General features: G+C 38.2%; 1 protein-coding gene across 2 annotated transcripts in view; it reads left to right on the top strand.

Moving 5' to 3' along the window:
- Positions 1–221: 221 nt before the first annotated feature.
- TBC1D23 (TBC1 domain family member 23) overlaps positions 222–15,358 on the top strand; it is a 63,636-nt gene continuing 48,499 nt past the window's right edge. The window contains exon 1 of one of the 2 annotated variants that reach the window (XM_003261732.4): positions 222–425. In XM_003261732.4, coding sequence (XP_003261780.1) covers positions 373–425 — 53 coding nt within the window. In that variant the 5' untranslated portion in view covers positions 222–372. The remainder of the gene's footprint in view (positions 426–15,358) is intronic. The other variant, XM_030801921.1, reaches the window with a different exon arrangement.

Here is a 15,358-nt window from a genome sequence, read left to right as displayed (position 1 = left end):
CGCCAAGCTGTAATGAAGACGATTAGTGGACGCTAAAAAGAGACGCTGTTGTCACACAAGGCCTCCAACTGGGACGGCTCCCACCGAGCTCCGCCTACCCCGCCCCGCCCCGCCCGCGGCACCGTGGCATCTTGGGACATGTAGTCTTTGGAGGGGCAGCTGCCTCCACCAAGTCTCCTCTCCCAAGACGCTGCCTTTCGGCTTCGGGACGCCGTGACGTTGCGTTCCTCCAGTCCCTTGCCACCTCCCTCTTTCTTCCCCTCTGGGGAAGTTCAGTGCTGGACTTCCGAAGACCTTTTACGACATTGAGTCTCGGAGTTGTTCTCAGCGCCGGATCCACTTTTCGGCAAAGTGACGTGGACGTCAACAGCAATGGCGGAAGGAGAAGAGGTGCTGCCCCTGCCAACGTCGAGCGGCGACGGCTGGTGAGTGAAAGCCGGGGCTAATTTCCAGTGCCCCTTTATTCTTCCTTCTCACCATGCTGCCGGTCCCCGAGGAGCCGTCTGGCGTCGGCATGGAACGGAGAGGCCGGTCCTAGGCGAAGTCCGGTGCCTTGCCCCGCCCCCTCTGCCTGCTGGGTGCCCCCTGCCTGCCTGGTTCTGCCCAAGGGACTGGGGCGGGACTCCCAAGGAGAGGGGTGTCATCCAGATGCTGGGCCTCAGGACGGTCCTCCTGTGTCGTCCGTCAGTCTCCAAAGTGTGCTGGAGTGGGTGGCTTCAGGGCTGGGTTTGGCCGGAGTCCCTGGCTGTGGGAGTTGGAGTAGGCTGAAGAAGGAAGTTTGTTGGATGCAGATCTGAGACACTAAAATACAATGTGAAGAAAAGACGTTTTGAAATGACCACTGCGACCTTCGCCTGAGGGTTCAGAGGTTGACCCGAGGAGAATCCCTCCCAAGTAGTTGGTATACTTTTTTTATTCTGGCTGTTATCTCGTTTTGCATTCCAACAGTTTTCATCATTCGTCTCCACGCAAGTCGTCTTTTCCCCTACTACCACATTTCTCACAGCTCGATTTCTGAGCTTTGGATGCAGTGTGGGACTTTGCTCTTACTGCACCCAAGCTTTTGCATGCTTACCTGATTTATACTCGGGATTGTAGGGGAAGACCGCCAATAATTCTTTGATAAACTGCTTACCCAGTGTTAATCTTTGGGAAAGGCTTCTACTTTTGAAATAGTTGATCTCACAATACACTGTTAGGTTGTACAACATCATTTTTTAAAAAGGGACCTTTAGAGGCTTGTCTAAGTTTTACAGTTGATCTAAGTGTATTGACCACATGTATTAGTTTTGGATTTGCTTGTTCGTTTTATTGTATGTGTACAGCTCATGGGCACTTTAAAAATAATACAGGACATTCATAGACATCGACTTTAATCTCAGAGGAAAAAAATGGAAATCGTTAAAAGGGATAGATAATTAGTAATTAAGAAATTCAGCTCTCCATTAGCAGACATCAAACATTACTTTCATGCGCTTCCGTGTGAAGAGACCACCAAACAGGCGCTGTGTGAGCAACATGGCTGTTTATTTCACCTGGGTGCAGGTGGGCTGAGTCCGAAAAGAGTCAGCAAAGGGTGGTGGATTATCATTAGTTCTTACGGGTTTTGGGATAGGCGGTGAAGTTAAGAGCAATGTTTTGCGGGCAGGGGTGGATCTCACAAAGTACATTCTCAAGGGTGGGGAGAATTACAAAGAACCTTCTTAAGGGTGGGGGAGATTACAAAGTACCTTCTTAAGGGTGAGTGAGATTACAAAGTACATTGATCAGTTAGGGTGGGGCAGAAACAAATCACAATGGTGGAATGTCATCAGTTAAGGCTATTTTTATTTCTTTCGTGGATCTTCAGTTACTTCAGGCCATCTGGGTGTATACGTGCAAGTCACAGGGCATGCGATGGCTTGGCTTGGGCTCAGAGGCCTGACAGTTACCGTAGCGCTGGGCTCTCCAAGATGTCAGAGGAAAACTTCATGGTGATCTAGATATAGTCTTTTTTTTCTTCAACTTGCTTATGTTGGAGTTGGGGAGGTGTAACAAAGTAAAATCTCATTCTTTGTGAGTGTGATTCAAAGTGTTACGAGAGGTTGGCGGTGGGGGCTGGGGCAGTTGGAGTCACTGGGGGAAAGCTTAATGAAAGCAGCAGTGTTTCAATTAGGCTTTGAAGAATGAGTAGGATTTAAACCCCTGGGCTGTCTAATAGAAGCCACATATTGTAATTTAAAATTCTGTAGTAGCAGCATTAAAAACTAAAAAGAAGTCTGGGCGTGGTGGCTCACGCCTGTAATCCCAGCACTTTGGGAGGCCGAGGTGGGCGGATCACTTGAAGTCAGGAGTTCAAGACCAGCCTGACCAACATGGTGAAACCCCGTCTCTACTAAAAATACAAAAATTAGCCAGGCGTGGTGGCGCGTGCCTGTAATCCCAGCTACTTGGGAGGCTGAGGCAGGAGAATCGCTTGAACCCGGGAGGCAGAGGTTGCAGTGAGCCGAGATCGAGCCACTACTCTCCAGCCCAGCGACAGTGTGAGGCTCGGTCTCAAAAAAAAAAAAAAGAAAGAAACAGGTGAAATCAGTTTTAATAATCTATTTTATTTAACATATTTCAACATGTAATCATTGTTTAAAAATTAGATAATTGTACATCTTTTTTTGTGCCAAGTCTTCAAAATCCAATGTGCATTTTACATCTACCTTATATTTCAATTTGGTCTAGCCACATTTCAGATATTAAATATCCACACATGGCTTGGAGCTAACATATTAGTGCAGAATCAGATTAAGAGATGGGAAAGGCCTCTGAATGGAGTAACAGCATAAACAAGGGCGTAGACAAGACAACTAATTTGTTTTGAAAGTAAGAATGAGAACTACCTGGTTGGAGAGAAGTTGCAGAAAAATACGTCTTTTTGCTTCTGGTGTCCTGCAAGAATGGCAGGAGAAAAAAGGAAAATAGATCTGGAAAAATAGTAAAAAAAGTTTTTAACTAATTAAATGCACCTTTTAAGAATCAGTGACAGACATTACAACACTTTTCAGAAAGTGACCTAGCTGGTTATAGCCTGAACTTTGCTGTTTGGGAATGGTGAATTGTATCATAAACTGGCGGTAACCAGCTCATTGAGTACCATGAGAGGAAATGTTTCCACAGTTAAGGTGCCTCTGGGGAGTTCTTAGGTTAGAGGGATTGTGAGAATGTCTCTGGTTCACATGGGCAGAGGACATGGAGTGAATGTTTACTAGAGATAGCATTTGTTCTCTTGTAGGATTGATGTATCTTTGGTGTGTCTTTGTATTTTTGCTGGTTTTATTTTCATGAATGGAGGAACCCTAACATGGTCAGTGATTTCTGTTTTCCCTCCATCCTCTTCTAATCTTTCTCCTTTTTATCCTGGCACTCTCATCAGCCCCCCAGAAGAGGATTTGAATAGAGTCAGGAAGACTTTGGGATTGGGAGCCAGAGGTTCAGTAAAGGCTCTGTTCTTAGAGTGCTTGGTGAATGGGTTATAGAATGGGGATGCTTTACTCTTTTTTTGTTTTGTTTAAGAAACGAGTTCTTGCCGTGTCGCCCAGGCTGGCCTCATACTCCTGAGTAGCTGGGGACTACAGGTGTGCCCCATCCATCTGGGTGTTCTACTCTGTTTTTCTCTCCCCTCTCCCTCCCTCCCTCTCTTTCTCTCTCTCTCTCTCTTTCTTTTAACTCTGTCAGATGGAATTTTTTCTAAAATGTATCATATATCTTACTGCCTAGCTCAAACTCATCTTAATGACTTGAGTCATTCAGTTTACAAATGTAAGTGTAATTTAAGGATAAAACTAGGTCTCTGTCCTTGGGGAATTTATGGTCTAGATACAGGAGGCATGTTTGAGAACATCGATTACTTTTGTGTTATTGTAATATGGTGAGACTTTTAGGGCCTATCTAGACAAATTGTTGCTATGTTAAGTGACACAGCCATCTCTTTTTGAGATTGCTTTTTATAAGTTTTTCCTATTTTCTTTTTTTGTTGTCAGTGGTATCTCTCAATTTGTTCCTAGTCTGTGAAACTAAGCCATTGAACTTGTTGAAATTGTGTATACATTCTTAAAAAGGCTCAGGATGGACCTTGAAGATCTTAAAAGTATGTGGACTCTATGACATTGTTTTTGCTGATTTTAAGTTATGTTCTAGTTCAGTGCTTCTCAAAATTTAAACGTACATTGGAATTATCTGGGGAGCTTGTTAAAATGCTCTCCAGGTAACTGTGATTGTGATTCAGTATATTTTGAGGTGGAACTTGAGAGTCTCTGTTTCTGACTAGCTGCTGGGGGTTGCCAATTCTGGTGGTTTATGGACCACACTTTAGTTAGCAGGGTTCTAGGTTATATATATATCAGAATGAGTAGGTCAGAGGAATTTGTATATGTCACATTGTATCACCTTACATGTTATACTAAAATATGTGTAATTACATGACTTATCATTGTTCTTTAGATAATGAACTTCTCAAGGGCAGTGGCTGATAAAAGGCAGGTGGCTCAGTAAATGTTTATTGAATGTACGCATGAATGAAGACTTTCATGTAATTATGTGCAATAGCATACTAAGCTGTCATTTAATATAAATTTCCTGACTCCAGTGTTTTTGTGAGCTGTGGAATTGTCTGTTGGTATAATGCTTATTCTTTATGGAAAGCCAAAGTAATCAGAAAATGCCTCAGCTTTCAAGCTCTCTGGGATTCAGCCATGTAAACTCAAAGGGTGTGGTGAAATCTTGTAAAAATGCTTAAAGTTAGTTTTAAGTGATTTGAATTTAATTTTAAAAAATTAATATAAGTTATGAAAATCTGGATTTGTAAAATCAAACATGTTAAATTGTTTCAGTGAAAAGATTGGTAATTACCCTTCTTGGTATTGAAGAAATTAGCACTGGATTTGACCATATGTTCTCATTTTCCAAGACTTTCTTCCCAAAATAATGTCTAAAGATCTATAGTCATAATTTAAAAATTATTTTGGTATTGACTTTATAATTATATGACTGTTGAAATTGGGAGTTTGCTTAATTAAAAAATGTTACTTAATATTCAACTTTTAATTAGTGTTTTTTATTGCTAAACCCTTCTTAAGTTATTGCTAAACTTTTCTTAAAATTATAAAAATATTAATTCCACAAAGAATCTTCTATTGTTAATCTGAGATGTGAGTAGGAATTGTTTGAGAATAATAAGTTATTTTTCAAAGTTTTCTGCACTCCGTAAATAGTACTATCAGTGTTCCCCATTTAATAAGCATTAAAATGAGAAAAGATTTAAATGTCTTTTAAGAACTAGGTGATTGAAATTTTAGATATGATATAATCAATAAAGAAATATGTTAAATGTAAAAGAAAAAGGAACTCTTTGTTTAAGAAGAACATTATCTACTTGTGGAACTGGGAAGGCTGGATACTACTTTTAGAAGAAATGAGAAATGAACTTCATTTGTTGAATTGGGGTTATGATGTGACAGTTATTTGATTTTGTAAACTATAATTAGAGGGCAAGCAAAGATAAATGAAAAAGACTTATTTTATACTATTTACATTAAAGTCTTTAATTATAATTTAGATTTTATAGTTTTTAGCGGTAATTTTTTTTTTTTTTTGAGACGGAGTATCATTCTGTCACCTAGGCTGGAGTGCAGTGTGCGATCTCAGTTCACTGCATCCTCCGCCTCCCGGGTCCAAGAGATTCTCCTGCCTCAGTCTCTCAAGGAGTTAAGATTATAGGCGTGTGCCATGCCCAGCTAATTTTTGTATTTTTAGTAGAGATGGGGTTTCACCATGTTGGCCAGGCCGGTCTCAAACCCCTGACCTCAGGTGATCCACCCTCCTCACCCTCCCACAGTGTTGGGACTACAGGCATGAGCCACTGCACCCAGCCTAAAGGTAATTCTTAAGTAATAATTCACTTCTAGGATTTTGTTTCCTGTGGATGTTTTAATATCCATAATTTGAGTTAGTAATTGGTTTTTGCATGCTAAATAAATGTATTTCAATTAATTCATTTTTATCTCTGTGTACTCACTGCAGAGAGGCGACAAGTGCATTCCCTCTGTAAGTATAGTGAGCAATTCAGAGCACCCAGTTAAATATACTGCAATATGCAGCCAACTTTTCAGTAGGAGTCTTCTGGACAGAATTGAGAAAATATGCTTGACAAAGCATTTCTGCTGCACAGTGCTGAAATGTGGATTCTTTTTGGTATAAAGACAGTGCCTTCTCTCATCTGTCAAAAAGCAAAATAGAGTTTAGCAAACATTCGCAGTTCAGCAAACATTCACTGAATAGTGGTTATATTCAGGCTGCTGTGTAAGGTTTTAGAAAAAAATTTGAAACAGTTTTAAAATCAGGAATGTGCATTGTGGTGCCTTCCTTGGATACTTTGATTTTTTCATCATTTTATCTCTAGGAATACTGTGTGAAAATAGCTTCTGAAGATATCTAAATGCTGGTGTTTTGGAAATTACAGGCTCTAACAGAAAAGAATAGGATTAAACAGTTTGAAAAGGGGCAGGGCTTGAAATGAGTTAAATAAATGACTAATTAAGTCATTTGTTGCAAGTCTTCATCTTTTTTCTTGATGCTTAAAGGAGTTTTTTCTTATCCTTTAGCTGACATAGCATTTGATAGTTGGGTGGGAATCTTGTAGTGTTTGCTTCTTTTTTATTTTAAAGTAGTTGTTACATTAAACTAGTTGTTATGGTGGTATTTAATAATTTCAGCAAGGAGATATACAGGTTGAATATCTCTTTGGAATACTTGCATTATACTTAACCGGTTGAGCATCCGTAATCAAAAATCTGAAATCCATAATGCTCCAATGAGCATTCTTGTGAGTATCATGTTGGTGCTCAAGAGTTTCAGATTTTGGAGCATTTCGGAGTTGGGATTCTTGGATTTGGGATGCTCCACCTATATAAGAAAATACTATACATTTGCATAGAGCATTACTCTTTATATATAATTCTTATATATATTAATAACATCTCATTTGGATCTTAAAACAGCTCTATGAGAAAGCAAAGTTATGCATTGGGCATGATGGCTCATGCCTGTAATCCCATCACTTGGGGAGGCCAAGGTGGGAGGATTGCTTGAGCTCAGGAGTTCGAGACCATCCTGGGCAACATAGTGAGGCCTCGTCTTTACTAAAAATAAAAAAAATTAGCCAGTCTTGGTGGCACAAACCTGTAGTCCCAGCTACTTGGGAGGTTGAGGCAGAAGGATTGCTTTAACGGGGTGAATCGAGGCTGCAGTGAGCTGTGCACACCAAGCCTGGTGGCAGAGCGAGACTCTGTCTCTAATAATAATAATGATGATGTCCATGGGTTATTTTTCCTTTAAACAGTTTCTAACCTTTGTTTTGAAGCCTCTGTGCATCACTTCGTGATGCAAAACATTTATTCGTCTCATATATGTGTACAATTTGAATACCAGAAATCCTTTATTTTGTGAATTCCATTTAGATTAACCATCAGCATGAAATTCAATGAAATCCTCTTATCAAAAAAAATGTTCCTTGATGGTTGGAATCCACCTTAAAAAAAAAAAACCCAATATGTATTTCTTTGCCAAACTATGATCCCCATTGACATAGTACCCTTGAGAATTGTCCAAATGTTTCAAAGTGTTGTCACTTCATTTGCTATAGTTGTTTCTTTATAACAACTATGTTTCTGAAATGATAGTTTCCAGACAAGGAATGTTGGTAATGTTTCTTTTGTCGTTACACTTTGGATAAAGTGGAAATTTGTAATAGACACAGGTAATATCTCTCTTTGCTGTTTTCATGCCATTCTCTGTCTTAGGCAAAAGATACCCTCTATTTTTAGTTTCCAAATAAGCTACGTTAGTGGGGTGAAAAAACAAGGATGCATTTCTTTGTGCCTTAAAAATACTGAAAAGTCACCTCATATGTATAGAAGGGAACAGTGTTGAGGATTTTTATTTTAAGAAAGCATGAAAGAAGAAAGGATTTAGAGTGCTCGCTGAAGTTGACTGCTCATTAGAGAAATTACTGTCCAATTTTTAGTCAAAATCTTATAGCAAATGCATTGCAACATTACACATATAGTTATGAGAAACGTTTTTTGTGTATCTTTTTATTTTTTACTTAGGCAACAACTGAGTTTTTTTCTTAGCAGAGAAAGGGTCACCATTGGTACCATTGGTGTAATTTGATCTACATGGATTGTGGATCAAAAATAAATCTAAGATTTAAAACACCTGTTCCATTTGTAGTTAATTTTAGTAGCTTATAGAATAACATTTCTGTGATCTCTAGCACTTTTGCCTATTGCATACAGTGATGAAATACTGTAGCTATTAAGTTTGCCTTGTCAAGCCAAGAGGACTAGATTTAGCACCTTCTTTACTTGGCTCAAGATCCTGATTAAAACACAAATTCTAGAGATTACATTATTCATAAGGGAATCTCCCAAAGCTGTTTTTGTGGATCTGGTCCTAATGCAAAATTTTACGAATTGTTTAAAGCTGGTGAATGTGTGTTTTTCCCCTTGGCATATAAATTTGTAACTTGTTAAAATGCTTGTAACAAGCATGCCTGATTCTGACACAAATCTAGATAACTTCACAGTTATCAAATTGTATCAAATTGTTCTCTCACAAGACTTTAAGTTGTCAAGGTCTTTTCTGAATGTGCTGTCATACTATTGAAATACTTGGAAAGTTTTGATGGTTTGAGGTTGGTATTTAAAAATAAGTTGCACAAGACATACTGTGGACCTTGAGCTCCATGCATATCTACTGTACAAGTGAATCTGTAGCAAAGTTCTCTCTTTTCATTTCTACCAAATGTCATACAGAATATTCAAGAACTAATTAAGGAGTTTTGTTATGGTAGTACTTTGTAACCAGCGTCCTAACAATAGTAGCAAAATAAGTTCAGACAAAGCTTTGGTGCTGATGTCTCATTACCTCGGCATTAAGAAACCCCCAGAAATGTGGTGGCACAAATTAAGCCATGAAACCACAATTCAATACATGCAGCTTGCCACTGCTTACTCACTGTTCCACAATTTGCTAGTGCTTATGACTAATTCGCTGTTCACTTTAGAGTTTTAAGTAATTGGTCAGAGGCTTATACCTGATTAGGATATGTATATGGACAAGCTGGGCTGTCATGGTTTAATCTGAGCTCACAGTGGTTTACATTCTAAACAAATATGAATAAATTGCACCTCAGAGCCACTCCCACCTCTGTTCAACAGGATTTAGATGATAGGACTTGGACTAGAACCTTGGAATAGCCATCTGGCATATAAGCTACATAAGAGCATTGCCTTTTTTTTCTGTACTGCATCCCCTGTGCCTCACACAGTGGGTGGCCTATAGTAGTAGGTGCTCAATACATATGTGTTGAAGGTTTGAGTAAAAGAATACTTATGTCAGGGAAGGAAATAATTCGGTATATGGGTTAGGAAAGCAGAGGAAAATCTAAATGAGAGTGTTTTAAGAAGACAGTCAAACTTTGCAGTGTATGTAAAGGGGACGAGAGCTGAGAAAGATGACTAATGACTTCTGAGAGCACCTTTAGTAGAGTGATGGAGGTTTTGGGTGAATGAGAGAGTAAGTTTAGGTGAGTAGAGACTACTGTTTTCAAGGAAGTTGAACTGTAAAGGGAAGGAGAGAGATGACTTTTTGATGGGGAGTAGGTTATATTTATATATAGGACCCTTCAAGTAAGTAAATGTGAAAATTTTAAAGGAAAGGAGATAATCACAGGTTATATTTTTGAATGCTAGAAGTACTTTCAGTGAAGGTTTCTGAGTTCATTTGTTTTCTCTTGGCTCTGTTTAATACTATTAGCAGACTCACAGGTTTAAATAATATCGTATGCAATAGAAATAACATATTTAAGATGTTTACATGTCGGGCTTTGGGCTTTTATTGATTTCCCAGTAGTGTAGCTTTTGTATTTTTATTTTAAGAAAACAATAATAAATCTTAGACCTTGGCCACTCTAAGACACAATATTAACTTTTTTAATGTGGTAATTGTAATTTCTCTATACTCTGCATTTAAGTGTAGAGTGATTACATATATTATAGGCCTTACTTGGTCCTTTAAAAACTGCTAGTCTTCATTATTTTTTATAATTACAGAAAAGGATTCAATTTTAAGAATTTTGAAGGTTAGTGAAGCTGACTTAGCTTAGTTGACAGACTGAGAGGCTTCATGAATTTAAAGCATTTTTTTTCCAATCCAGAAAACATTCTATTAATATCTTAGTGTTTTAGATTTGGTTAAGAAAGGGGGTGGAGATGATACAGAGAGTGGTCCCTATGGAGTGGTGAGGATCAGAGAGGGATGAGAAATGGAAGTGGCTTGGCAAGAGAGGGAAGAGACAGATTTAAGATGAGGGAACAGTTGTTACATATATTGTCAGAATTCTTTGTGAAAGGAACAACCAAAAGTTTGGTAGCTGGATGGAAAGGGAGAACGTGGAGACGTTTTTGTGATGGACATTGCTGTTTCTAATGGCAATTTTTGAGCATGTTTTCTCGGAAGAAAGAGCCAGTAGAGAAAGAAGTGGAAGATAGCTATAGGAGAGAGGGGATAACGGATGGCACATGACTTCTGAAAGATTGTGGGGAGTGGGTGGAGATAAGAGCCAGGTGAAGTTACCAGTCTTAGGCTAGAGAAGAGATACGTAAGTCTCCTGTGGATACAGGAAAGAAGAAAATGACTGGAATAATAAGTTGCTTATGTTTATTTGTTTGTGGAGGGGACTGAGATCAAAGGGAAGAGAAGCCTGCTGGCCTGTTTATTCTCTCTGGAATCAGAAGTAAAGTCACCTGAGGTAAAGTGGCTGGGTAAGGAGTCTGAAGTAAGTGGCGAATAGGAGATTTTCAGGCACTATTGTTATATGATAGCATCATAGAGTTGTCTTATTTTCCCAAGAAGCCCACGTTGAGTAGAGTATAGGAACAAAGAAGGCAGACTGGTTAGATTAACCTAATGTTGGGAATTTGCAGCTTTCTGAAAGTGACAGAAAGAGCAAGGAGTGAAGAAGTCAAAGGTGTTGTCAAGAATGTGCTCTAAGTTTTGGGCCATGGAATCAAGACTGAGGACATAAAGTGAAGCCACATGAAGACTTTTCTAGTGAATCCATGCCACCCTTCCATCCTTACCTTTGTCTCCATCCACGGGGAGTGTGGGGAGGATACTTACTCCCTCAAATTAATTATTTTCTCCACTCAAAAATTGAGCCACAGTTTTTATATCTTTTAAGTAACTTCCAAGTTTATCATACTGTAAACCTTTAAAATACAGTTTGTTGTCAGCTATAAGTTGAACTTGTTTCGCCTGTTTATACTTCCAGTATTCAGTATTGGAGAACTAAAATGAAACAGATTAAAGTAGTACATGTGCCACATTGTTTCCTACTTAATGATTCTGTAAAGTATCCTTTCTTAAGTAGCAGTTACTTAATATGCTAAGCAAAGAAGTAATATGTTTGAGAACATGCAGTATTTCGTTTTCTGTTCTTGCTTTAGTTTGCTAGGGATAATGGCCTCCAGAGATGACACAAACAAATGGAAAAACATTCCATCCTCGTGGATAGGAAGAATCAATATTGTTAAAATGGCCATACTGCCCAAAGCAATTTGTAGATTCAGTGCTATTCTCGTTACACTGCCATTGACATTCTTGACAAAACTAGAGAAAACTATTTTAAAATTCGTATGGAACCGAAAAAGAGCCTGAATAGCCTAGGCAATCGTAAGCCAAAAGAACAAAACTGGAGGCATCACGCTACCTGACTTCAAACTACACTACAGGGCTACAGTAACCAAAACAGCATGATACTGGTACAAGACCAGACACATGGAACAGAACAGAGAACCCAGAAATAAGACTGCACACCTACGACTATCTGATCTTCAATAAACCTGACATAAGCAATGGGGAAAGGATTCCCTATCTAATAAATGTTGCTGGGATAACTGGATAGCCAATATGCAGACAATTGAAACTGGATCCCTTCTTTACACTGTATACAAAAATCAACTCAAGATGGAAACCTAAAAACTATGAAAACCCCATAATAAAACCCAGGGAATACTATTCAAAATTATATTTTCAGTATAATTGAGTTTATTATAAATATATATGTCTATATGTAAATGTATGTCTATGTATATCTATAAATACACACATATGACAAACTGAGAAGTAATTCACAAAAAGTGATTATCTCATGGTAATGGAATTGTGGTTGGTTTTTAATTTTTTTAATGCATTGGCAAAATTCTTTAAAATGATTATGATTAAAAAGTCATTTTAAGAAAGTAAGCTATTGTTCAGTAATAATAACAAAATAAATAGTATTCATGGATTCTGTTTATTAAAGAATTATGTAGCCAAGCATTGCACTGAATGTTTTGTGTTCAGAAACTTATTTAAGCATTAACTGACCCTGTAAGATAAGCATTGTGGTGCTTTTTCCTTTTGTAAGGTCACATGGCTGTTGAAGGGCCAAAATTGAAACCCGGATCTGACACTAAAGCTCAAATTTATGAATTTTTATAATACATTAAATAGAGTTGATTTTTTTAAATTGTGGTAAAATATACATAATGTAAAAAGTTTACCATCTTGACCATTTTTCAGTGTACATTAGTATTGAGTACATTTACATTGTTGTGCATATAATCTCTAGAATGCTTTTCATCTTGCAGAACTGAAACTTTGTATCTATTAAAGAGCTCCTCATTCTTCCCTCCCTCTGCCCTGGTAACCGCTATTCTACTTTCTGTCTCTATAAATTTAACTACTCTAGGTACCTCATATAAGTGGCATTTTATAGTATTTGTCTTTTTGGGATGGATTTATTTCACTTACCGTAATGTTGTTAAGGTTCATCTATGTCGTAGCATGTGTCAGAATTTCCTCTCTTTTTAGGCTGAATAATAGTCCATTATATATTATATATATAAAATATATATTCTATAATATGTAATTAACTTATTAATTACATATATAAATTAATAAACATATAATATGATAAATATATAATATTTATTAATTACATATATCTATACATGCAGTACACCCCTCCCTTTTTGTTTATTCATTCATCCCTCAGTGAATGGACACTCGGGTTGCGTTCACCTTTGGGCTACTGTGAATAATGCTGCTGTGAACATGTGTATACAAAAGTCTCTTTCAGACTCTGCCTTCATTCAGTTCTTTCAGACATTTCAGGATATGGAATTGCTGAATTGTATGAGACATTTATTTTTAATTCTTTGTGGAACTGTCATACTGTTTTCCATAGTGGCTGCATCATTTTGCATTTCCACTAACTGTACACAAGGGTTCACATCTTTGTCAACCCATGTTTTTTGAAAGTAGTGTGACGGGTTCTTTGGTTTGGTTTTATTTTGTGGGTTTTTTTTTTGTTTGTTTGCTTTTTGAGACAAGGTCTTGTTCTGTAGCCTGTTTTTTGAGACAGGGTCTCGTTCTGTAGCCCAGGCTGGAGTGCAGTGGTATGATCTTGGCCTTACTGCAGCCTCTGCCTCCTGAGCTCAATTGATGCTCCTGCCTCAGCCTCTTGAGTAGCTGGGACTACAGCCACATACCACTACAACTTGCTAATTTTTGTACTTTTTGTGGAAATAGGTTTTTTCCATGTTGCCCAGGCTGGTCTCAAACTCCTGGGCTGAAGCCATCCAACCAGAAGTGCTGGGATTACAGGTATAAGCTACTGCCCCTGGCCTGGTTTGGGTTTGGTTTTTGAGTGAGGTTTCAATAGACTTGGTCTTTACATTCTTTCAGACCTCTATATATGTATCATACACTTAACCAGTTGAACTACTGATATTTATGTTCAAAATGAAGATAATTATAATAACCAAAAAGTTGAAACAACTCAAAAGCCTATTATATGGTGGATCGATAAGTAAAATGTGGTATATTCATGTACAATGGACTATTATTTGGCAATGAAAGGCATGTACTGATACATGCTACATTATGGATAGATGTTGAAATGTTATGCTAAATGAAGCCAGGCATAAAGGCCACACATTATATGATTCCAATTATATGAAATATCCAGAATTGGTAAATATGTAGAGACAGAAAGTAAATCAGTGGTTGGCAAAGACGGGTCAGGGTAGGAGGTGCTGGTGGGGGAGGAATGGCTAGTGACTGCTAATGGGTATGGGGTTTCTTCAAGTGCAGAAAGATACTTGTTAAAAAAAAAAAAAAAAGGAGATGAACTAAGTCTCGTTTCTTGTTTTCATGCCCTGTTTGGCGAGATTGTGTGTACATTTGTTTTTTTTTTTTTTTTTTTTTTTGAGACAGAGTCTCGCTGTCGCCCAGGCTGGAGTGCAATGGCGCGATCTCGGCTCACTGCAGGCTCCGCCCCCCGGGGTTCACGCCATTCTCCTGCCTCAGCCTCCCGAGTAGCTGGGACTACAGGCGCCCGCCACCTCGCCCGGCTAATTTTTTGTATTTTTAGTAGAGGCGGGGTTTCACTGTGTTAGCCAGGATGGTCTCGATTCCTGACCTCGTGATCTGCCCGCCTCGGCCTCCCAAAGTGCTGGGATTACAGGCGTGAGTCACCGTACCCGGCCATGTGTGTACATTTAAACAGTTTTCATAAATTTTGAAATGATGGGGAAAATAAATTTTTAGAACATGGTTGGGAGGAAAACCGAATTTAGAAAAATGTTAGTATATAGTCATTTTTTCCTAGTGGGAGATTTCCTATAATATTTTTAATTTTAGGAACACAATATATGTCATCCAATTGCTTTTAAAAATCATAATTTTAGTATGATTCAATATGGTGTATTCAGAAAATTACAAAATTTCTAATAATGAATTTGTTAATCATAGAAGCATTTGGAAATGCATGTTAAATTTGGTAGTGCTTGAAAATTCATGCTTCCTTCTCCCATACATTGTGCAAATGCTTCGATATGTTATTCACCATTTGGCTAAAGAAGAAAAATCCAATTCATTTGCTAGCTTGAGTATAAATATTAAACTAATTCCATATAAATCCAGTGACATTGTTTGCCTCGCTGTAATTCTGAAGCAACTTGGGCTACAATGCTTAGATTAGGTGATTTTACCACACAACATCAGGTGAGGGCAAATTCTGTTATGTTTTATTTAGGTTTTGAAAATAATGCTATTGATAGATCATGACAGGAACCTGTAGTATTATACCAACACGTGTTAATAGTTTCAAAGTCACAGAGTCAGGAGGAGGTGAGTTTCTCCTTCCTTCCAACTTCAGAACCGTTGGATTTGGTCTGTCCTGAACTTTCTGAGCAAAGGAGATGATGTTGCTTATTTTTTA

The sequence above is a fragment of the Nomascus leucogenys genome, chromosome 21 (assembly GCF_006542625.1).
Source record: "Nomascus leucogenys isolate Asia chromosome 21, Asia_NLE_v1, whole genome shotgun sequence".
Lineage (NCBI taxonomy): Eukaryota > Metazoa > Chordata > Mammalia > Primates > Hylobatidae > Nomascus > Nomascus leucogenys.
Note: the sequence above shows the minus strand (reverse complement) of the source record. Positions and strands in the feature narration are given on the sequence as shown.